This window comes from Apteryx mantelli, chromosome 18 (assembly GCF_036417845.1).
Source record: "Apteryx mantelli isolate bAptMan1 chromosome 18, bAptMan1.hap1, whole genome shotgun sequence".
In the NCBI taxonomy this organism is placed as follows: domain Eukaryota; kingdom Metazoa; phylum Chordata; class Aves; order Apterygiformes; family Apterygidae; genus Apteryx; species Apteryx mantelli.
Window position 1 is genome coordinate 1,932,872 of NC_089995.1, and position 25,796 is coordinate 1,958,667.

At 40.8% G+C, this 25,796-nt stretch overlaps 1 protein-coding gene across 5 annotated transcripts in view; it reads right to left on the reverse strand.

Annotated features, from left to right (window-relative positions):
• RALGAPB (Ral GTPase activating protein non-catalytic subunit beta) overlaps nt 1-25,796 on the reverse strand; it is a 77,008-nt gene that overhangs the window by 15,487 nt on the left and 35,725 nt on the right. For 4 of the 5 annotated variants that reach the window (XM_067308044.1, XM_067308046.1, XM_067308045.1 and 1 more), the window contains 13 exons: nt 25,083-25,197; nt 24,605-24,752; nt 21,788-21,852; nt 21,473-21,605; nt 19,262-19,395; nt 16,313-16,495; nt 14,988-15,139; nt 13,250-13,437; nt 11,167-11,273; nt 9,347-9,499; nt 8,555-8,764; nt 7,408-7,566; nt 4,004-4,169 (listed from right to left, as the gene is read on the reverse strand). In XM_067308044.1, the coding sequence (XP_067164145.1) occupies nt 4,004-4,169; nt 7,408-7,566; nt 8,555-8,764; nt 9,347-9,499; nt 11,167-11,273; nt 13,250-13,437; nt 14,988-15,139; nt 16,313-16,495; nt 19,262-19,395; nt 21,473-21,605; nt 21,788-21,852; nt 24,605-24,752; nt 25,083-25,197 (1,913 nt within the window). The remainder of the gene's footprint in view (nt 1-4,003; nt 4,170-7,407; nt 7,567-8,554; nt 8,765-9,346; nt 9,500-11,166; nt 11,274-13,249; nt 13,438-14,987; nt 15,140-16,312; nt 16,496-19,261; nt 19,396-21,472; nt 21,606-21,787; nt 21,853-24,604; nt 24,753-25,082; nt 25,198-25,796) is intronic. The other variant, XM_067308047.1, reaches the window with a different exon arrangement.

Consider the following 25,796-nt stretch of genomic DNA (forward strand, 5'->3'; position numbering starts at 1 on the left):
TGTGTTGTCTTTCCAGCAGATATCGGGGTGGTTGAAGTCCCCCATGAGAACCAGGGCCTGGGATCATGAGGCTACTTCCAGCTGTCTGTAGAAGGCCTCATCGACTTCCTCTTCCTGATCAGGTGGCCTGTAGTAAACACCCACAACAGTGTCACCCATGCTAGCCTGCCCTTTAATCCTTACCCATAAGCTCTCGACTCGCTCTTCATCCACCCCTAGGCACAGCTCCATACATTCCAGTTGCTCTCTCACATAAAGAGCAACTCCACCACCTCGCTTTCCTGGCCTGTCTTTCCTAAAAAGCACGTAGCCATCCATGACAGCACTCCAGTCATGCGAGCTATCCCACCATGTCTCTGTAATGGCAATGAGATCATGGCCCTGCGACCACACACAGATCTCTAGTTCTTCCTGTTTGTTCCCCAAGCTGCGTGCATTGGTGTACAGGCATTTCAGGGAGGTGATCGAGCATGCAGGTTTCCCAGAAGGGATACCAGAGGATCCTCCATAGCCACATCCCATGCGCACTTCCCTGGCTGCATTCACCTGCTGGAGGCATCCTGACCTGAGCAGTCTTTTGCCAGCTACCCTGTCACTATAACTCTCCCCTTCCCCCATCTTTCCTAGTTTAAAGCCCTCCTTACCAGGTTGGCCAAACTGTTGGCAAAGACCCGCGTGCCCCGCCTCGTGAGGTGGATCCCATCTCTTGCCATCAGTTGTCAATCTTCAAAGAGGGTCCCATGGTCGTAGAAACCAAAACCCTGTTGCCAGCACCAGCGGCACAGCCAGTCGTTAACCTGGAAAGTCCGTCTCCTCCTCCTCTCATCCATCCCCCTCACTGGCAGGATTGAGGAGAAGATGACCTGGGCTCCCAGACCCTTGACCACCATCCCCAGAGCTCTGAAATCCTGCTTGATGGTCTCCAGTTTGCCCTTGGTGTCTTTGGCGCCCACATGGAAGAGCAGCAGTGGGTAATAGTCCGAAGAATGGACGAGCCTAGGCAGTCTTTGCATGACATCTCTCACACGAGCCCCTGGCAGGCCACAAACCTCTCTAGACATGGGGTCAGGTCGGCAGATAGATGCCTCCGTCCCCTGCAGCAGGGAGTCCCCCACAACAATCACCCGCCGCTTCTTCCAGGCGTTCCAGCAGGGCACAGGGTCTGTTGTCCCAGGTACTTCCCTGGCAGCCATGCCCATGTCCTCCTCATCCTGGAGGGCACTAAACCTGTTCTTCAGCTTCAGGTCTTCAGGAGGAGTAGGAGCCTTTCTCCTCCCACGAGCAGTGACCAGTTTCCAGTCTTCTTCTATGATGTTATGATGTACCGTTTCACACGGCACAGAGCCCTCTGGCAACTCCACTGCTGTGGGGGGTTGGGACTCCCGAAGCTGCACAGTCTCCGAGAATACCCTGTCTATCACTTGCTCCACTTCCCGGATGCTGCGCAGCCTACTGACCTCCTCCTGTAACTCCCTTACCTGACGACACACCTTGTCAACAGCAGCACACCTCCTGCAGGAGAGCTGGCTGCCAGCCCAGGCCTCCCGGAGAGGCCCCAAGCACTCCCTGCAGCCTGAGACCTGCAGAGCCGCATCTACTGTCAGAGGGTCAGTCTGAGTCCCAGCCTCTGACACAGCAACTCCAACAGCCGCTGGGGAACGCGCTGTGCGGCGTGTCACAACCATACTTGAGGAAATGTACACCACAGGGAACAGAAACAAAGGTTCCTTCGCGCAAACTGCTGCCTCTGTTCGCTGCGCTCTGGGAGCTGCACTCTAGGCCTGGCTCTTATACAGGCCTCTCCCTAGCACTGGCTAAGAGGGTGCTTGACCGCCCTAATCAAGGGCCACTGGGATCAAAGGCCCCAACTCCCTCTGGCCGGGGCAACCAAGAGAGCTCGTTAGCAGCAGCCACTCCTAGATAGAGCTTTTCCCACGAGCTTTTCCCAGGAGAAGTCAAGGCCTCCTGCAGTTGTCCTTGCCTAGCTTCCCCTTTCCTGTTCACAGCAATCACCTGCTAGTTCCTTGGGGGTCCTCAGGAAGCCACCAGAAAGAAGAGTAAGGGCTTTAAGCTGAATTATCTCTCTGATCCAGCTTACAGTGGGGTCCCAGGATTAGCTGCCTCAGCAGAACCAATGGGGCAGTGAAATTCAGCATACTGACAGGAGAAAACGGCCAGAGGCACGCAGGAACTGCTGAAGGATGCTTTACCATTGGTGAAGCATTCCTAAATATCTCAAGCCCACATCTTTCAGGAAGTATCACCCCAACCAAGACCAAATTGCTTAAGAACTTCTTTGCTTTTCAGAGGGAAAAGGTATACATATCTGCTTTTGATTCCCCCACCCCCAGTCAGACCTCATTGGAAACTCTTCTACACTCCTGAAATGGGTTTTTACCATCAGAGCCATCCACAAAGAGCAATCGTATTTAGCAAAACAGACAGGTTATGCCACAGACAAGACTCAGGAGGAAAATAAATAAAGTGAGCAATCTTCACAAGTTTGTCCAAGTCTTCTTTAAATCTACCCTTTCAGCTTTTTAGCCATTGCTCCACTTCAGGATTTTCCAAAAACATAGCCAGGTTAAAAGAAGCCCTCTCCTAAACCCCATTCCTGACTGCTTTTTCTATTCCTTCTTCCCCAACAGGTTATACCAATTTGTTGTATTAACTCAACTGTTTGGTGGTCTGTGATCTAAACCAGATGGCTCAAACAATCAGAGTTAAAAAGCACATATTAAAACAGGTTACCTCACTAATTCAGACTATCACCTTCCACACAGCCACACTGACACAGCTGAGAGGACCACAAACTGCAAAAGGAAGGGAGAGGGCTCTGCCTCAAAGTAGATCATGAGCTGGTACTGTACTCCAAGAAAAACTAACCCATACTCTGGCCATTTTGTAACCTCTCCTGAGTTGTTCAGAGAAAGCCATGCCTCTGTTCTCTTAACTTCTCCCAATAATTTCGAAGCTTCTGTCTTTTGGAGAACTTCAGGAAAGCCTTTAGTTGGCCTTAGTTACGGGTGAAGATTAGTCAGAGCATTCCTAAGGGCTAGCCAAAGGAAAGCCGAGTGAGGGCACTGCTTAAGAAACTGCAGTGCCAATGGTGTTACACCTGATCTGAGTTCAAAATCAAAGATGTCCAACACCATCACACCAGCTGATCTAGCCTGTATGATGTATTTGTGTGGGCCTCATGAGAAGGCTGAGGCTCTGAAGATCACAATGAAAAGGTCTCTGGCCCTTAGGGTAGCGAAAAAGCTTCCAGACGTGAACCATACTGAAATCAACCCATGAACACTAGCAGAATCTGTGGATAATCTGATTACATTGTTTTTCAGTGTAGAAACTACTCGACTTCCAGCTCACCACACTGAAATAGCAGCTTGAAGAACACTACCCTGAAGATCATTTTGGTTGACAGAATGGAGAGAGGATAGTATAAGACAAGCCCAGAAAAAGAATTGCTTAGGTAGAAAAAAAATTAAGAGTAAATTAAGCAGGAAGGGAGGAGAGCCGTGTGTGGGCTCCAAACACAATGACCTACAAACAGCAATTTGTTTTCCATACTTATTACCAAGCATGATGACAAGACTAACATATTTGTCAAAGTCTCATTTTAACCTACTTACACAACACTAAAAATCACAAAATATTTCAAGCCTGTCTGCTGATACAGCAGACAGTACAATGTGTATCCCTGATATCACCTTAATACCAGTTTTGAATTATATATTAGATTCACCAAGACTGCTAAAAATACGGAATACAGGTGTTTGTTGCTGAGACTGCTTCCTCTCAACAAGATGCACAGACATTTTCTCACTTTGACTCGAAGCTTAATCTAATACTTATATTTAATATTCCTTTCTAGTAAATGTATCCAAAAAAAATGTACAAGCGCTCAAAGAGGTACCCAGAAGCAAGAAGAGTCAATCAATTGTCTCCTAAAGGAGCCTAAACATTGTAATTTAGAGTTACTACATTAACTATGTCTTACCTTGTTCAGATCCTTCTTCATCACTGCAACTATTGATCGACCAGCTTGTTGAGACGTGCCCAGTCCAACCTGGGTGCTTCCCCACGTCAACTGACCAGCCAAGAGACAGTAAGAACTCCAGGAAGTGTGGCTGAACAATTCTGGAAGACTCCATGTTCTTCAGGATCTGAAATGAAGAGCAGTACCACGGTATATACACGAGACTCCAAGAAGCAGCAATCCTTGACTTTTCTTTCTTTTTTCTTTTTTTAACTGGGTCACCAGTTTGTTTTTGCCCAAATATATCCAAGTCTGCAAGTCTGGAACTCCAAACTCTCCTGCCACAGCTAACTCCATGGACACCAGGCCCTGCTGCCCAGCATCCTCTATCCTGTTCAGCTATGTCCTGTTCAATCAGATTGTCTCTTTTAGCCATCATTGCTGAAGCCTGTAAAATCACACTGCTACAAATGGCAATTTTGAGATTTACCCACTTATCAGGGCTAAACCACAAAACTGTTCAGTGAAGAATCCACATTAGTACAAATCATATTAACACGAGAATTTTCTGGACAGGTATCACTGCTACACTGTGGTAAAATTTTAAGAGGATTTTAGCAGAAAGTAATTTAATCAGTACTAACCCGTACATGACACACAAACAGTGACTTAGAGGGCAGGCCTCAAAACACATTAGATTAAATTATGAAGTAGATTTTGCAAAGATTTTGGGGCAAGACTGAACATGCACTTTAATCAAACAACACACTGTGCTGTTCATTTTGAATCTTAATCCCATTTCTTATAAAGATCTGGGATGTTTCCACCTCCAAAAGCAATTCTTATCCCATCAGGTTGAGTGAAAGCTGACAGCTTCACCATACAGCTCACAGGGAGCCAAGGACCATTTGTGGTTTCATGTACCTGAACTGCTGGGATTTGTGGAGTAGTCAAGGTTGTATAACGTATCCTTCCTTCTGTTTTGGATCACATGGGAATTTCAGTTTGGTAGCAGGAGGGTCTTTGATTTCTATTTGTATGGGGGAAGTATAATTTAACTGTAATCTAGGATGCAGACTCCAGTGGAACAGAAACTGTTCAGTCATAGATAGTCCATGAAAAGAAAAGTTTTCAGACAAGATGCTCCTGATACCCACACAGTCCTGGCATCCCATCCTAGCATCAGGTACAATATTCAACAGTGACTAATCACACTACATAGAAACATTACTAATACGCTTAATAATGGGAATAATAATAAAGTAAGAGTTAGGCTTCAGAATGAATTGAGATAAAGGTAGTTTAGGAGACAACAAATTCCGAAAATATGCAAGCTCCAGCTTTACACAACAGCATGGTTTTGTATCTGAGCCACACCAGAAAGAATTTTCAGTAAAGTAAGAATGAGAGAGTATTTTTAAACAGCATTTAATGTTATGGAAGTATAACAATGTAAAAAATGTGTGGACAGTTTCATTATCCTGGATAAGTAAATCCCATAAGACCCTTCTAAACCTTAAAAGAACATCGCTATCAGAAAAACAGTATCACTTGTACGTTGGGGCTGACATAATAACATTCAGGTTAGAAAAACTGTTCTGGACTGCACAGCATCAGAAAAAATAGCTGCCACTCCTTGTGAAAGCAGTAAGATCCCCTTCTTAAAACAGAATTAGGTCCTGAGTTAAAGTTGCATGAACTCTCTCTCCCACATATACATAAAAACAATGACAGCAGATCAGGACCAGGCAGCTTTCCCTGCTCAGAGCAGAAACAATGTCATGATTTGTCTCCTCTCTTGACCGTGCTGGGTTGTTCATGGCTATCCTCAGCAAGCAACATTACAAAAGGTCTTCAACTGATGTGATATTGTTAATATTGAAAACAAAACATGACAGAAATAAGTCACAGCTCTTTTCAAACATGGAAACAGTATCCATTTCTCATTCAGCTCAGGTCTGTAGAGACAGATACGAATAAATTATTAACTTGACTATGCCACTGCAACTTTGCACAACTAGAAAGGGCTAGTAATCATAGCACAATGTCTAGGGACCTTGAAGTAGGAGCATAGAATTTATACGATATGACAAAACATGTCCAGAATCTCTCAGACATGAAAGATCTTTAAATCTACAAGGCAAAACCCACAAGTACAGACTGCTAACTGGGTTCGCAAAGGCCAGCTAATTCTGCAGAACTACATAATTTCTGCAAATAAATCTCGTCTGTCTAAACCCATAATAGCATATAAGCATCAGGAGAAAAATACATTTTGCTAGCTCAGCAGAAACACAGCATTTCAGCTGGAACATATCAGCACTGTATGTCCTGTTATGAGGCTGACTTTGGAGACAGGAAGACTGTCTACTGGCTTCCCCAAACTTCTCTACTTGAAAACTCATAAACAGCATGATCCCAGCTTCAAGAATTACTGTATTCCACTCAAAAGTGGAAGGTGTAGCTATGTTCTGTCAATTGTATGTTTGCAACAAAATGAGGAGACTATACAGCGAGTAATTTATTTTGGAAGCTATGCCTTTACACTTTACTATGAGAATTATGTATGGAATGAGAAGGTATCACAGAATCACAGAATGGTTGAGGTTGGAAGGGACCTCGGGAGATCATCTAGCCCAAAACCCCTGCTCAAGCACGGTCACCTACAGCACATTGTACAGAATCACGTCCAGGCAGGTTTTGAATATCTCCAGAGAAGGAGACTCCTCGACCTCTCTGGGCAACCTGTTCCAGTGCTCTCTCACCCTCACAGTGAAGAAGTTTTTCCTCATGTTCAGATGGAACTGTCTGTGTTTCAGTTTGTGCCCGTTGCCTCGTGTCCTGTTGCTTGGCACCACTGAAAAGAGTCTGGACCCATCCTCTTGACACCCTCCCTTCAGATATTTGTACACCATAAACATCTCTTTCTAACGAAACCATAAGTCATCTTAACTTAGCAACTTTCCAGGTCACAGTTTAAAGAAATTATGGTTTAGATTTAGACAAATTAACCTGATTAACCTAATCACATTTGAAAGCAAAAAGTAAAATGTAAAGATTTACAAAGCAATAATACTTTCTTGCAGAAAATTTTTCAATTCACTGACGTGTGGTTAATATAAGAATCAAAGCAAGCTACCAGGACACTGCACATAGCTAAAATAAACTGCATTTTTTCCATATATAGAGATATAATGCTTTATCAAAACCTCACAGCATTTCTAAATGTAATAATGTACTTCATGCTACAGATTAAAAAAAAAAAAGTACATAGTGACTTATTACAGCTCATGTAATAAATAAACAGAGCCCAAAATCCCAAGTTCCCGCACTCTGCTTTAGTCATTAGCAGTGACGCTTTATTCACAGGAGGATTATTAGAAATGGACAATATATACTCATTAGCACTCTACACTTTTACTTACTTCCTGGCTCGTTTTCTGGCCTGCCTTCATGTAGAAAATGAAAACTGTATCAAAAGGACGACATGGTAATAAATCCAAGTAGCCAAGGTCATCAAAAAACCCAGGAAGAGCAGAGTCAAGTGCAATCAGGTGAGGAGGTAGACGACTGTTAGCAGGTTCCTATCGAATAAACAGAGTTCAATAGTTAAAAGAAAAAAAAAAATCTATTCCATTGGAAAAGGTATTCATGACTTTAAAAATGATAAAATGATACAAAATAGTAACACATTTCCTTTTTTTTAAGCTTGAAGTAATACACAAATTTCTGATGTACTACAACCCTGTTGCTGTAAGTTTGCAACAGCAAATGTAACATGGTTTGAGAACTTGTATTTGTTGCATTCTACTATCTTCATTGAGAAAATAGGTATTTTGCAAGTAAAACAATACTGACAGTTTGCTCAAAGAGAACATTCCCTCCCCCAGCAAAACAAGCAGAGACTTTGAAAATACTATATGACTTTATACAGTCACATTACAACTAATTTTGTATTTATTAATATGATTTATATACCAACTATATATAAAATACTAAGCACTTTTAGACTTCTTTTGCAAAAGCTCCATTTTCTACTATTGTTGACATCTTATGGAAGAAAAATGCAATAGATAAAAGGGAAAATTCACAAGTAAGAGGTAGAATTTAAGAATGCAGATTGTCTCTACAAACCGTTATTTGACTTTAAAGAGAAAAAACTCTAGTCTTTATAGACCCCTAAGTGTTTACATAGTAAAACCATCACTTCAATACAATAATCTCTGAAGCAGAACACTTAACACAGCAATATTTCAGAAATGCTTATAGAAGGATCCCTAGGCCTAATTCAAGTTGGAGGAGTAATTCAAGTATAAACACATGAATGGTGACAGCTTATGTATCTACTGCAAAACTCAGATGTAGGCACCTATTCAGAACATGTTCAGCTTGAGGCATAGTCTTTTACCACCCAGATCTTAGAAATTCAGCACCTTTCCTAAGCAGACTACAGCATAACAGCAGCTGGCCTCAAACATAAGATCTTCCACTAGCTAAACTTCAGTTATCCTCTTTTGCCAGACTAAATGGGTAATGGGGCCATTAGTATAGCTCTAAGAAGTATGAGGTCACCTTCAATGCCTCTAGTGAGAGAAACCCAAAGTGAGAGAGGAAGAGGCGTGCTGTCTGGAACTCCTGTGCAGGTGGTGGGGGCTTACACTCCGTGATCGGATCAGGAAAGCTTTTCTTGCGCCACTCCTCTTCACTTTGCTGATCTATGGAAGTCTCAAAAACAATCTGCTGGGCCATGCCATTCCTCAGCTTCTCATGTCGCTCTTCCAGCTGAAAAACATTGTACAGACATGGGAATCTGACTCTGCTAAGATCTCTTAAAACACTGACAGCAGCTCCACCCCCAGGATGTTTACTGAGGCAATATCAGTGAGATCTTGCAGTGTTACAGAATGCACATCCGAACACACTATTTGCATGGGAGAGATGTTGCAAACTCATGTACCCAAAATCAGTTACAATCTCTCCCTTTTAAATGAACAGAAACTAAAGCACATTTGGCACTGTCAGAGTAAAAAAAAGAGTCTACAAGAGGGCTCACAAATGCCCTTTCCATTTCCCCAGAAGAAGCAACAAAATAACAAACACTGGTGGCTTATTCATAGCAGTACAGGGGTGTTAGGATCTGGACTAAAAGATGTTGAGCAGTGCTCCCCAAGAACATGTTCTAGGCACCGCCATCTTCCACAGCTAGCACACAGATTTCATTAGTGTGCAGAGTTTATTGTTCCATTAACATGAATTAGTCAAGCTGAAGAGTAATATTTTTTATAGTAAGGAATTAGTGTGTGATTCATGAACAGGCAAAAAAAGGCAAGAGCAAAATGAAGTCAAAGACTGAAAACTACTTACTTCCTCATTCACAATTTCATGTAAATCAGGAATGCTTAAGTCAGCTTTCACAAATGGAATCTTGTCCACTTCTTCAGGAAACGGGCGGTGTTTCACACTGTATTTCAAGCCAACATCATTTTTAGGAGCTGGTCGAGGTTCTGGTATAAAAGTCTGTGATGAAAAAGGGGGATAATTTTACATCCAAAGCTTTGCCATTGGACAACACATTATTATTATAAATGGAAAGTGTTCCCCTCCCCCCCCCAGATTTACTAATCCATTATTGAGAGTTATCATCGGAAATTATTCAGTAAATAATTTAAATTTTTATAGATTCGTTTAAAATTTACAGCCAGGTTTTTTAGCAGAAGATGCAGTTCTACACATTTTGGTGGTTGCAGTTGTGGAACCTATGAACCCTCTCTACCATCGAACCTCTGAGCAGTTGCAGATTCCAATAAAAATGGCAAGCTTACATGGCAACATCTTATTTTTAGGATAAAGTCCATTCTAACTGAGTTTAGAGAAAGCTAACAACTGCTTGAGAAGCCTTCATTTTAACCCTACTAACTTTAATGATCTATGCAGTTAAGCTGACAAATCCTGGAACAGGAAAGTAGCAATGTCATGCATCAGCAGTGAGATACACTGATGGAGTAAGAAAAGGGCTTGCCTCATCTCTCTTAATACAATTTTGACATTGTTACTATCTCATGTTCTAGACCACACTATCAGTTAGTAACCCAAGAGTTGAAGTTGCCACGGAGAGCAACAAAATAAAGATCTAGGTGCAGGTTTGCATAAGGTCCCACCAAGAAAGACAAGAATTTTAACTGCATATTGAGTGCTGCTTTATGAATTTCTTCTCCATCAAACACATTTCAAAAAGGGTAAAACTGCTAGCATTAAAGTTAAACAATGACTTTAAGTTGGAAAAGTTCCCTTAAAACTGTTAAGAAGGTCACCAGCCACACATGACTCTTCCCTTGGTGTGCGCGGCAATGCACTTGGTTTGACGCTATTTAGCAAAGCAGTTCAGGTTCAGTGACAACATAGCTCCAAAGGCATTAAAGTGCAGTGTCTTCCCAAAGCCTGCTTTACAGAGACCACGTCTGCCTAAATGTTAGAACGACAGCCAAGACTGACAGGCCCTCGTTCCAACTACATTCTGGTTTCCCTTATTTTACTGAGAGAGGCATGCAAAGAGTTTGAAGACTTAGAGAAGTTCACGAACAAAGACATTTTGATGACAGAGAAGGACGTACTCCACTAAACAACTGCAATAAGAGTTTTTACTTGAAATCAAGATTGTTTTTTTTTCCTGTCCAGAGCCATTCCAGAATCCATGTTCTGATAGGTGGGAATTCTCCATTTTTCAGGCAGTTTACAGCCATCTTTTTGACATAGGGCTTTTTAGCTTTAACAGCTGTTCTCTCTGCAGCACCTCATACTACATCCCAAGATACTGCTCCCTCTGCAGCAAGTACTTTGCCTGACATCCCGCAATCAGCCTGATGCTGCTACCAGTACAGTCATGCCTACATGCTAAATACACACTCCACTGCCCCATTACTTCAGAAGATACTTTGAAAAGAAAGGAGATTTTCCCCCCACACCTTAAACAAAAATCTAGAAGTTAACAGCACTTTCACAGCCTAGATTGAATATTATCACAAATCATAAAGAGTCACCAGAGATGTGTCACATTACCTACAGCTAAAGGCCCCGTGGCTCAGCCTTAATGTATAATCACCAGTTCTGTGGGGCTGTCTCACATTAGTGGAATTTCTGCTGAACATCTCTAAGTTAAAGATTTCTTTATGGGCTTTGATAGAGACCTTTTGATTTGCTTTAGCTCCTCTTGGTAAAAGACAGAGTTGCTGCGCCCATGCAAATCTTCCAGATGTCCCACGGATCAAAATCGTGACAGACGGGAAAGAGTCATCTGCAAAGCACATGGGTTAAAAAAAAAAAAAAAAAAAACAAAAAGTCAACTAAAATATCATCTTAAGTTGCAAACACTTAATTAAGCAATAATTTAACCAGAAAGAAATGCAGTCATGTCACAGAGTTTTCATTTTCAAGCTTAACTCCTCCTCTGACCCTGAAGGCAATTCCTGGCAAGGAGCAAACAGTATAATCTTCCTCTCTGCAGCAGGAAGTATCAGTCTACTTTGTTCTCTTTCATTCAAGAGAACTCACCACCAGGCATCAAGCACTGAAACCCGGCTCCAGAAAGGCTGCTGAACCTCCTTCTTCAGATCCTCCTTCTTCAGAGATTTAAGACCCACCAGGACAGTGCAGGAGGTTACAGTACAGATCTGAGGTCCCTTTCAACTTGCATGATTCTCTGTTTCTAACACTGCAGGGATTTAAGTCTTCCTTCAAGATTTAAAGGCCACTGATGCTTGCCACCTTAGGAAAGGGATCATTATATCTCTACAGCTTTTTTTTTAAACTCATGTCTATCTTTTGTGCATGTAAATCATAAACTGACATTATCAGGTAACTAGCAGATACATATTCCTTCCCCAGTACTTTATGTGCAGCATACCAGAATGTAAAAATGTAGCACAGGTACATAGGCATACATTTATGCAAACCAAAACAGCACCGCCCCCCAAATTACCCACTTAGTAATCTGCCCCAAAAGTGATCTGATATACTTACGCATTACTGTGGTTAATCTTGTAATTTAAAGAGGATTTATGAGCAAGTTCTGTACAGCAAAAAAGCTAATCTAATTTCAGATTATAATAGCTTTACAAGATTCCTCAGTAATGCATTTAGCAGAAGAATGAGAATTGCTCAGCTGTCCTAGCATGCGCTAAGCCATTCTAGTCAGGAACACATTTGCTCAAATACAGACTGTAGGAGGATGCACAGCAATGGCTCCCAGCATCAGCATTTTCTGCAAGACCTAGTTAGAGATTCTCAGTGAGGCTGGGAGCATTCTGGACCACAACTCAGAACCATGACTCTTCTCTTAGCCAGTATCAATGAACACAATCAGAGTTCATGATGAAACTGGAGATTGTGCAGAACAGCTAGCAAGACTAGTATCTAGACTCCTTCCTGGCCATAGATGAGGAAAACGTATCTGTGCAGATTAGCAGATCTAACATACATTAGTCTTCAACACAGTTAGCATATAAGAGAATTTTCATCCATTCTGTTAGGTGGTATCTTGATGCCTGAAGATTCATAGGGTGATTTAGGGTGATGGGTTATTCAGTTCAAGGTATTATGTAAATACTGTTAGGTTTTTTTAAATGTCATTTCCTCCTTGGTCAAAGCACATGAGACTTGAGCAAGAGTTAGAAAGGAAAATTCAGCTGTGAAAGCCAATACTCTGTAGTAGATCTCCTTTTCAGTAGGTGTCATTGATAGAACAGGAATGCACACAGGAAAGCTGTGACAGCTCCTAAGCAACTATAACCATTTGAGCTGAAAGCACCCACAGAAACATTTAGTAACAGAGACATAAATCAATCAAAAAAAACCAACAGTGCAGCCATAAAGAAATTAACTATTTGTTGAGCACTAGTTCCTACAGAATCTCCTATATTCTTTCAATTTTCACCCTTTTACGAACAAGGACTTTTCCAAAAATGTAATGCCACTGCTTTTCACCATCTGCTATGATATAGATGGCAGTCAGATGCAAGTAATCTGATCTCACTGGGTCAGAGACAACTGCATGAACTATTTGGATGGGCTTGTACATGTTTGACTATCAGTGACATGAAAGTCATTCTTGCAACTTCATGCAGAGCAGCACCTGCCCAATTGCACACCCAGAGAATAGGTAAGCCCCTGAAACATGAAAAGGAGAGACATGCTTGATGAAGCACCTTTGTTTTGCAGCTATATACAGAGTTTTAGCTAGAAGGACAAGGAAGTAGGAAACGTTGAACTTACTCTGTTCATTCCCTAGAGGCTGCTCCAACATTGCAAGGATGACACTATTATCCAAAACAAAGTAACGGAAGCTATGTTTGTTTATGGTAGGTAGACGAGAATATTTAATTAAGGTGGTTTCGTTCACCAAGCTGCAAGGAGAAGCAGGGCCACTGGGAGAAGGAAATGCTCCAAGTAACTGCATAATACTGCAAATAAGAAAAAAAAAAGTCATGACAGATTAGGAAGATTAACTATTCCACCTAAGGATGGACCTTCACTCATATTGTTCATTTGCATTTCGACAAAGGAATTGCCCCATCAGGGCAAACCAATTACCTGCCCACTCCCAACAGCTTGTCTTAAATCAGAACCAGTAATTTCAGAAAAAGTCATGAAATTCAACAAGGAAAGTAGTGTTCTGCCCACAGAACAAGTTTCTTTATAACATAGGTTATTATTATATATTCATAGGAATGAGATTATTAAGGCATGCTTTAAAGCACAAAATATCTATACCCTTCCACAGCTTTTTTAATGTTCTTTCTCATAACAGGGATAATCATCCATACTTTAATTCTCTTTTGAATACCAACAAGCAAGGCAGACATGACAGATGTGCCAGTTGCCACTGTCTTAGCTTTCTTTGAATACCGATTACAGAAATTTAAGCCTTTTAATCTACCTAATATTCAGTTAAAAATTTCCATGGTGGGAACGGGCAATTAGAGCTGAGATCTGGGTGCAGTGTCAGTGACTGAAGGTCATATGATCTAACTCAGGAACTTACTCTTAACACCACCACTCAGATCAAAAGTTTACTGAAGTCCTCTTCCCCCGCTTTTCACTTTATCTACTCACAAAACAGTGCCTCTAAATGAAGAGAGGCACTTTTAGGCAACAATAAAGGTTTGTCCAGAAGTTCCAGTGACTAGTTATTTTTATCTTGGGAACTACACAGTTCTTTTTATGAACAGTAAAGCTTATAACAATTTTACTGCAGAGTAGAACAAAAAAGAGAAAGCAGGTACTGCCTTTTGCAAAGCGTTTTTCCTACGTATTCTCAATTTGTCCTGTCCACCATCAAGCTATTCATCCAGTAAAGTAGTGCTTTTCAACCTCCTGGGAGTGAATCCCAATTTTCATCTCTCTGTTCTCTTTGCCTCCCTTCTCCAACCCACATATTATCTGCAATTTCAATTCCTATAGAATCTCTCAAATATATCAAACCAGCCCGATTCTGCGGGCAGAACGACATTCCATCCTGCGCTGACATGCACCTGCTACACGTGCAGCTCCTTGTTGCATTACACATGAGACAGCGTCTATCGGTTTCCCAATCAGTGCAGGGATAGCATGTCTTCTCAGGTTGTGGATAAGGTGGAACAGTAGGACAGTGTGAGTAGGTCAAGTGGGAGAGATACTGGGAACTGCTGTCTGCAGAGAATTGGCCCAAAGCAGAAGAGCAGGGGCTGCGGGAGGGCTTGGGCTGTGCCCGCCAAGGAAGGGAATAGGCAGGATGGGAAGAAGGCAATCCCAGGGGTTTCTTCTCTGTTGAACTCCTGAACAGGAGAGAGGAGACCGCCAAGGCCAAGCACATGACAACCAGGCCCAGAGGGCAAAACGGACAGAGCCTCTGGCTGACTTTTCGCATGCTCATGCTCCATCACTAAGATCTCGCCAGTTGGGAACCCCTAATTAAAACATTCTCAGACATGTTTTATGCTAAACAGCAAAGATGCTTTGACAAATTTCATACCATGTTAATGTAGCTTCAGCAGCATCCTTCACTCTCATGGATGCAGGGTTTGGTTCTTTATCTCCTTTGTATTTGACTTCTTGTTCACTGCTTTTGGATTTACTTCCCGAAATGCCCAACTCCACAATCTCCAGTACCTCTTTTAAACAATCCTAAAACACAAGAGGAACTATCGTAAAACAGAAACACTCTGACAAAAGTCTCTTAAAGACCTCAGTCAGACAATGATATACCATCAATTAAAATAAAGTGCTGCCAGTAATATGAGCTCAGAAACAAAGGCAGAAGATTATTCTAACAGACAGAGTTGGAATAAAGATCACATTTGGCATAGGAATTATATTTTCTCTATATATAGAAGATATCTAATTACCTTTGTATGCCTCTATATCTAATGCTTAGAAAACACTCTGAATGAAGCTATACACAATATATTCCATTACATACATACAAAATGGCCAAGAGGATTATTAAGAGTGAAACTGAAAAAATGTAAATGTATTTAAAAAGATGACAAATGCATTTCAGAGATTATATGCAGAGCTTTTAATTAAGTTCTAAGCATATTAAGAAAAAACTCATCTTGAAAACTGCAAGAAACAATTTCCAAATCTGTCATCTGCCAACAACTTTCATAAGGAAATAAAATATATCATTTTATCTAATTCAGCCAGAGATCACTATACACACACACACACACAATAAAAGGAGACCAACAATAAAAATAGGCACATGTAAGAAAAAAAAATATATATTTCTAGCAAAAGTATGACAGAAGGCTGTTAGAAATATCTATCATTTCCTGTTCTTTTCAAACTTCCCAAGGAAATTTTATCCTGGATGGAGCTGTGCCTTGTTCAGTTTTTTGGTGAAATAATGAATTTTGAGTATCAAAAAATTAGGGTCACAGGAATTCCACTGTTAAGTCTAGAAGACCTGCTTTAGTCAGGTAAGAACTGAGAAATGAGAAAACAAAATGGCTTCTACTCAGGTTTATCTGCAGCAGGTATACCATTCATTTCAATATTCTTTTCAATTTCATTTTTTTCCATTTCAGTTTTTCTTCTTATTTTCAATTTCACAAAGCAAGATGAAAGATCCTTTCTTTTTTCAGTAAGTATGAAAGATAACTGTAAAGCCAAAAATATTCTCATCGAAACAAGAGCCGAAACCAAAATTGAAAACTATTTTACAAAGAAACCAGGTTTGAAACCAGTACCCTTTTGAAAACTACAAAAATAAATATTTTCAAGTAACAAGAACGGTTGGGCACAAAAGGCATGACCATTTGGAGTGCTCTGAATACATATGCCAGAGATTCTCACCTTCTCATCGAGCATGTCAGGATGCTCAGTGAGCCAGACACAGAGGCACTGGAAAGCTGCCACTATCATGGAGTGGAGGTCACGGGAGTGGAGGGGGGCTGGCCGGCTGCACTGATACACTATATAACTGCATACGGAACTTATAGCTCTCTTTCGATCAGAAGAATCGACAGCCACTTTCACCTGGGTAAAGCAAGCAGGAGAGGACTGTCAGATGAGAATTCCTCCAGGAAATCTTTCAGAGAAGAAATAAATTTCAAAAGCATTTTTAAAGGCAGCTTTAAGAAATGGGAATAAACAGTTGAGCTCTTTTATGATTACAGCTTAAAGATGTGGATAAAATTTAACAGTGACAGCTACTGAAACTCAAAAGCTAAGAGGAAAGAAATGCTACACTAAGAGATGCCACCATATTGCATGGCTGGGTTTCGAAGAGCAAGGACAGTACCAACGTGGTTTGAAAAGTAACTAATTGCAAACTGAATAAATTACTATTCGAAACTTTTATTTTCATTTCAGAAATACCTCTCCTTCAGCTAGAGCAACCCACCCATCTCCACTTGGTACCTCTGAGAACCCCCTCACTACCAAGGCTCCTTTCCACAGTGCTACATTCTGCCCACATAATTTTCCACTAAGCATATTTTGTCAGCACAGTAACTTCTGTCAGCAAAAGAGTGGAAGAAAGGGTCTTCAGACAAGATCCTTTAAGCAGTTTGGCCAAAAAAAAAAAAAAGGGGGGGGGGGAACCTCAGCCTCTCTCCAGCTCAGCAGGGCCCGCAGACATTTAGCTGAAGAACTGCTTTTCTCTTTTCTTCCCAACTTCTGAACTGACACAGGAACTGTCAATTAAACCTTGATGTTTCTACTCTGCATCCTTTGACCATGTCCTACAAAGCCTCACCCACTACTGAAGGGCTGCCCTCAGTATCAAGGGCAGGAGCTGGATGCTCTTGCCCTTGACAACACCAGCGCTGGTCAGCGGTACCCAACAGCGGGGGAGGACATCAGTTTGGAGCCCCAGGATGAAGGCAGCATTTCCTTTCAAAGAAAATTATCTATAGCAAAAAAAAAAAAAGCAGCCCTCCAGCAGTAGCTTAGGAAAAGCAGGTTGGTGACCCAGTACCCTTGCAGGAAACAGGATTTTTGAATTTACTAAATCCCAGGAGTTACCTGGTGTTGTAAAGACACAGCACAGGGCAGCTCCTAACCTAAAGAGGGCTTTGAAAATTGTAGCTTCCAAAGGTCCCAAGCAGAATCAGATCCCCACTCTGCAGTTACACAGTAAGAGATGATCCCTTTCCCCAGTTCGTTTGCTACTTCAGAGGAAAGAGGACAGTCCAAGATATCCCAGAGGAAGAACTACTCCAGGTGCATGATAATTATACAAAGATTACAATGTTCACTGCTGACTTTGGTAGGCGTTTGAAAAGATACCTTTTCACATTCCCATCTCTCACCGCAAACCAAGAAAAAAAATAAAATAAAATCAAGCTATCCTGGCTCAAGTTGCAGCATAAAATTTTCTCCCAAAAGCTGTGGGAAACCCCGATTCTGTATTGTGCTCCGTAAGATCCAATAATCATATTTCAACTCATACTGCAGAATGCCCTGCTTCCAAACGCCGCCTTCAGCCCATGCCACTGCAGTAACAAAAGCAGCATTCCAGCCCGACGTGGCTCAGCGCTGACTCCATGCTTTTAAAAAAAGGCACATGACATGCAGATTCAAAGAGATCTGAAGAGTCCCCAGGGGCATATGACAGGAAATGCTGAATTATCATGCCAATTCATCGGGGCTGCTGTAAATACACTGGAATACTGCTCAATAAACATCACAAAGTCCAGACTGGGAACAAGAGCCCGCGAGCAGGAAAGTGCATTCCACTTTTCACCAAAAAAGGCCCCGGCAACCATGCAGCTGGACTAAGTGCTCAGCGAGGTGAACTTCTGTTACTTCGGTTACATGCTAGGTAAATCTCCACTAATTTGAGGAACATATGGACAGCAGCTCAGGGGGCCAAAATCCAACCAAGCAGAGTGGTTCAACTTAGGCAGTGGTGAAGAAAAACAGCACAGTAACTCTGGACTGAGAAACCATATGCATAGATAAGGGTCCTAAGCAGAAGGATAACACCTTCATACTAGAAATACACAGTATAATTTTCTAAGCTCAGAAAATTATTTCCAGGGTGACATGAAAGCAGAAAAGCAGGTATAACATCTACAAAAAGGGCAATAAAGTTGTTTGCTGCCCTGGCATGTTTCCAGCAACAGAAAGTCTGGTTTGTAAGAGTGATTACGCACTGAACAGACTGCCTGACTATCTAACCAAGAAAACCACGATAAATGGTTCACAGTGGGGCCAAAGACTGTAATGGTCCAAGCCCATACACTGCCCACTGGAAGCTTAATGGTATGTTTTCCCCTCCCCCAGTATGCAACCCAATATGCCAGATGCATCCCCTATAGTGTTAAAAAAGAAAAAAAAAGAAGAAAAAAAAAAGACTCAATGTGCATGGAAATCTGAGAAAGATTAGGAGCTATCAGTCTAGCTCAGCAAAACCAGCCTCGCCCACACTCCTTATTTCAAACCATGGTTGCTCTGTGCTGAGGTTTTCTTACTTTCTTTTTTTTAAAGACCCACCATATCTCTCTCATCTGACTCCAGAAACCCACGACAGAGCCACTCTTATCTGAGCAAGCCACCCTATACTTCATTTAGAGTCAATAGGCTTTTACAGGGCACACATCACTTGAGCTGGTTAGCATCTGCATTAGGGTAAAATGAAGTGCTCCTACAAAAGGCCTGGGTTTTTTTGCTGTGTCCAAATAGAACATTTGCTGACAACCTCAGAGGCAGATGTCTGTTTGGTGGCATGACTCACCTACCCAGGACTATAATTACCCTTTGAAAAAAGGCCAGAGCACATGAAACTTCTTCTCTCACCTTTGCCAATCCAGACAGAAGCTCTAATGCAGCTAGTGAGATACTCATGTCCTGCCTCCACTGTGAGTTGAGTCTTTGGGTTACCAGGTGAATACTGCGTATCAGTAGTCCAGCCGCTGTATCTGTATTAAGAGCTAGGATATAACCCCAATACCACATACCACAGGGAGGGAAAATAACTACGCATTAGTAACAATAAGCAAAGCACAGGCACAAGCCAAAGCAGCCACAATAAGCACATAAATTAAAATTACACATATCCTGGAAGCTAGAAATTTGGTCACTTTTGCACAGGCTAATTCCCTGATATGCAATACCATATTATACACCTACATTCAGACTGGCTTCTTATCTCAAAACTTTTTTTTTTTTAAACAATGAAAAACATTTTACCGGACTTGCTCTTTGTACATGGTCGAATTGTTACTCTAAAAGACATTTTACTCACAGCACTGCTGCATTTCAGCAACAGAACTAACTTCACGTTTTGCTATTGTACTTAAATTGCTGCAACATCTTGCAATCCTAGAAGAATTTAAGCATTAGTAATGTACCAATAGAGTATACGTAACTTCAAATACCTATGCCGGAAGTTACCCATAACTCTATAAATATCAGGTATAGAAAGAATATTAGGTATAGAAATGTAGGTATAGAAAGAGCCAATCCTGGAGAAAAAGATTATTTCTCAACATCTAATTTTATTGCACCTCTAGAGCTCAAAATTAAAAATAAAAAACATGTTTTTAGTATCCATGGTTCTTAGTTTCAAAATATTAGGAACTTTATGCTTAAAGACTGAAAGTAGGCAAATTAACCAGTTTTAGAGATAACCTGCTGAATGACTCCCTAATTATAAAAAGAACTATTAAGGCCAAGCATTATCCTTGTTAAATCATTGTATTTAACACTCAGGAGCAAAGTACAATGCTCTCCATTATGCTAGCAGCAGATTCAAATGTCAGCTAGAGTTAACCAGTAAAAATAGACCCTCTTATTTTTCAATTTTCCCTTCAAGCATCCAGCAGAAATGTAGAAATTGCTTTCAAAAATTTCTTATACCCTTACCTTGTATGAACAGGAAATTTAAAAAAAAAATCTATTAAAATGAATCAACAACTCACAAATATAGGGTCAATATATTACAAAACTAATCCTTCAAGTTATATCATGGTTTAAAAAGAGTCAATAACTCAAATATATAAAAGATAATTTTGAACATTACAAATGGATATTCTACATCCAGAGAGACGCCAAAAGCACTTGCCTATGAAAACCCAAATGAATTAAACATGCACGTCAAATGGTGTGCTGAAAAACAGCATTTTAACTTTTTTAAACAAATGAATCCTGCAAGGACAGCACTAACATATTTATGGGAATCCCTAGAATACACTAAATCTATCCTGCTGATCTCCCTCATTTCTTTACTTTGAAAGCTAAAGGGAAGAATTCATTTTCGGTTGGCAAGAACTGAATTTTCAACCTATACCTACAATATAACAAATAACAGTGGTATGTTCTCGCATTCACCTGGTTAATATCAGTTAAATTACTAGAGACCAAAGGAGCAAGTGAGATTCCAGGCTCTCCAAATTCAGCTAGCTTACCACACACAGATTTAGTAACACATAGATTTTATTACAAGGGTTCAAAAATGCACAGTACAGGACATGGCAAACTAAAGTTAATAAAAAAATTCTCACACTATAGCAAGTGACATATGCAAACATTCTGTTTTTCTATTAAAAAAAAAAAAAAAAAAACAGGAACTCCCCCAAATGCTTTCTAAATACAGTTTAAGAAAAGGTGCTGCAAAAGTCAGGTAAGCATTTGGAAGGCTACCAAAATGAATGAAGCAGTTAATTTACACTTGCTGTAGGCTTATCCCAGTATTGTTCACAAAAATTAAACATCTTGAAAACAGACAATAAAGTCAAACAGTTTGCTAATGTCTCCTTTTTCATAAGCTTTTAAGTTCTTACTTTAAAAACATTAACAGAAAAGTCCCTTAATAGGGTTAAAAACGAACCAATTAAAGGGCACATATGAGTACAATTCAGTAACAAACTCAGGAGCTATTCACCTGGGTTTCAAAACACCCATGCACACTGATATATTAGCCAAAACCTACACAGGTTGGGGGGGACCCAAACACACATCAACCTGGGATATAATGACACAATTTTTCAGAAATGGGTAGTTCCTTACCATAATCCCTTAAAAGGGCTTGTGCTGGTCTCTCACTGTCTGGAGTTGTCGGCTCCGTACTGCCTCCACTCGCAGTACTAATGCCACTGTTAGTACGACTGTGGCTTTTAAAGAGGTTATTTTCACCACCATTCTGCAAATTGAAAGTCACTTTTAAGTGATGATAAGATTTGCCAAGTAGTACTCACAGATACAGTGGAAAAATAAAAGGATCAAACCTAAAGCAAATAACTGAACATCTTACAGCAGCAGATAAAATGAGTAACGCGTTTTCTTTCTGAAGCAGTAATAACTTTATAAGCAAAAAAATCTTACCGTTTCCATCTGACAGCCAATGGCTTCTAAGAGTGCTGAATCTTGAACAATATTTAACATTGCACCTGAAGAATCAGATACAAGAAGATAACTGCTTAAAGACAACAGTAGAATATTCACTGCTAAAACTTACAAAGAAGCATTGAAGGTTTTGCATACAAGATCTCCACCTAGAGTTTTAATAAAACACAGGATCTGCTTCAGGCTTTGGCATTTGATGCAAACGATAGCTGAGATAAAAGAGATCCTGCCTTCAGCTATTTTAAAAGTACTTTGGACATAGGTTTCTTCAGTCCCTCGGTTCAGAAGGATTTTTGTTTTACTGACAGGGTTTGGAATCTTTTCCCGTCTCCAATCAGATTCTGCCCATTTAAAAACCCCAATTTACATTTAAGGACATCTACGGATTCTTCCAGGAAAGAAAGTTTTTGTTAGATAATTACGACAGTCCTGCATCCTCTGACACCAGCTCAGGATTTATACAGTGCGGCCCGGGCTAACCTCTGCAGACAGCACCTGGCGCAAGGAGGCTCCCTCCCTCCCTCCATGGGGCCAGGAGGAGCCGATAGGCAATTAGTGACTAGCAAACAAAACCATGTGCCCATGTCTTAACGAACCCCTGGTCCAGCCAGCAACCAGCTGGACCACAAAGTGAGTAACGCCTGGTCCAGCCAGCAACTTTAAGACAAAGCATGAGCAGAATAGCCTGGTGCAAGTGCTTGCTCTCACGCTGACCAACGACTAGTCAAACGAACCAATCCATTCTAGCACAAGGAGCTTTATCTTTACAGGGACTTACGCATTACTGCCCAGAGCAAGGCCGATGTGTGCATCATTGATCTCCAAACCCACAGATTACCAAAATAAAAAGTCATTACATCCAAATGTACCCGAAAGGCAAAGCTTTACTTTCCTAAATCATGAGGCCGGCACACAGTCTGAAGTGGGATATGCTGAAATTCTTTACCTAGAAGTGATGTCTGGCCTCGTGCTTTCTGTGCTTTTTTTTCCCCCCCATTATTACCCAAAATATTATATTGAAAAAGCTAAAACTCCAAGCGTAGGACTAACCAACCACACCGCACTGAAATTAGTCAGCAGGTAAATAGAAATACCCAGCTTGGGAAAGATGACTACACACAAGTGTAAGGCAGTAGGTTAAATTAAACTTGCCATTGCATTCTAGGTGCCTTGGGTTAACAAGCACAACCAGTCTGTACACGCTGGGCACCATCACCCCCAGGAGACATGGCAAGAAGCAGCAAGGACACAATACAGACCGGCACTATGAAGCACTCAGCACAGCCACTGGATGGCATTAAAAATTTGATTTTGCAGCAATGAACCTTTATGAAAACACCAGTTGCTGCATGAAGGGAAACACAGCAGCCTGTAAAACGTTCAGTGAGCAGTTGGCAACAAACATTTGTTCTGTTGAGAAGCTGGTGGCAGGTGCAAGGAGAGTCTGGCCACCCTGGAGATTCGTGAATCCCCTTCAAGCCAAACAGGCAGGATGTAACATCACATACAGAAATCGGAGCTTAGCAACATGAATACAGGAGCATATGGGTAAAGGGACTGGTATGTGACACAGCAGAAAAGCCATATCATGCTAAAACCCATCCGAGGCAGAGGCGGTCAGAGCATCTTCCTAGTTGGGTGCAAACACCAACTCGCACCATAGGGGCACAGGAACGCATGGATATAATTTAACAGAATGGCCCCCAACAGTTTAAGGTGGTGCAACCCACCGACACTCTGGGGGTCTTGCTTAGGGGATCGCTCTGGAACAGCAAACATCCTCATCTCTGCACCAGGACTGGCTGTAAATCTTTCTTCCAAATTATTCTCCATTGGTCTTCTAGCAGTAAAGGAACTGTTCCAGCCACTGAAAGGAAGCTTTCAAAAGACTTTGTAGACTGGATTTGTTTCCCTTTGCTTTATTGCTCATGCCCCTTTCTTTCCCTCTCCTATTAATCAGATAGGCTCTCTGCCTTCCAGAACAACCAGATGCCTCCCAACTGCAACTTTGTTTTCTTTTTTAACAGTCAAAAGGAAAAAGGTATTGTAATTATTTGGGGGGAAAAGACAGTATGTGGAAAAAGATACTTCTAAACAAAGAGGGGGAAAAAAACAGAAAAAAAAATGGTAGGTAAGGCAACTATGTTTTATTTGTCTGAAAATACACCTAACTTAACAGATAATCCACTATTCAAGTTTTCAGCTTCTATCTACCTTCTGGGTATTTAGATGTTAATACATCCATCACCTCAAGGAACATTTGTTGCCAAAGTACTACAACATCTCCAGACTTTATTTCAAAGCTTTTGTCTGACAGCTTACACAGTGCTAGACAAATATCATCTGTATTCTGCCAATGCAGGAGCAATGGTTACCAAACTTGTTGACTTTTTTCCTAAGTTCAATCATGCCAAAAACTAAAGTGTTCCCTGTAACCCATTAATCAACAATTTTTCCCAGTATTAAAAAGTATTTTTGTATTTCCATTCTTAGTTATCACTTACTTTTCCTGCTAGAATGTGCTTTGTATTTATCTCTACTTTTCAAGTTTTATTCCTCATTTGTAAAAAGAGGAGAGAAATATTATTTTAATAAAAATGTGAAGCTTTTTAAAGGTGTTTCCATAGTGTGAAGGAGATTATACAAAAGGTTTTGCACAGAAGATGACCTGCTGGGAATTTCATCTCATCCTTGCAAAGCAACACATAACTAATTGTCCATTATTCAACTCTTTCATTTAAGATTAGTTAAGACACACTTCTGTGACACAATTAATAAAAAGAAAGTTGAAATAACCTAGTATCATTTGAGTGTTGTTGGGATCTGTTTCAGTTTGCAAAGCTCCTATGAGTATATTCACAAGCCTCAGCTTCAAGGAAAGGAAGGTTACTGGCTTATCATACGTTGAGCTGTCGTCATTGCTGAATTTTCCTTCTAGGACAACCTGAAGGAAAAATACATTTATTTCAGTATCAGTTAGAGATCAATTTCATACTTACACTAAGCACACCAGCATGGTATTGGTTTCCTTTTGCAATTTAAGAAATTTGACTTCAAAAGCGCACAAATATGGTTTGCTTTCTTCTGATGCTTTAAGGTATCACACCCACTACTTTCAGATAGCAGACAAAGATCAGTCCTGTCCCTGCCTATTCAGTGATAGTGAGGACTAATCATGGGGTGAGGGACACCACTGCTTGTAACACAGCCCCTTGGAAAAAAGCTAATGCTTATAAATAAACTATCATAGAAAATAAACTCATAAGGTTATTACCTCAGACTTTATGGTTCCAAAATGATGAGGGAGAGGCAACAAAGACAGCAAGATATTAATAGAAGCTCTTCTTAACTCTGTGGGGTTTACATAGATTTTAAACTTTGAGAGTTCTCTGCAAATCAAAGCATCATAAAGTTAATCAACTTTTTACAGGGATTTGTGACCAAACTTAATTCAGTGCAAATTAAACACAGGAACCCAGTGGTCTTAAATAATTTACAGTCTACAATGTAGCTCTTTCTTTCTAGATTTCTGAACCTCATTTTGTAACAGCATCAATACAACAATTAACACAGGTTAAGTATGAGGAACCATCACCTACTAAGGATTTTGTACTGGATGTAAAAGCGATAAGCTGATGAAATTATTATTCATATACTGCATCTTCAAAGCAGGAAGTTTCAGTCACAAGCCACTATCTGCTTGTTACTGCTCATAAAACATCCCAGTATTATCAGACATCCACGGAATTTGCTCATGTGCATATTGCATAAAACACAAATTGCTTAGCAAATAGATTAATTGTTTTCAGTAGTCACTAGTAAATTCCTCCACTTATAAGACCTATCCAAAATAAACAGTGGCTCGACTTTAAACCCAGAAGATAGACAGTAGTTCATGAGTAACTTCAAAATAAAACAGTGTCAATACATAAGATATATGGTACAGAAGGCATGCACTGAGTATTATCAAGTGCCTTAAATTATTTAG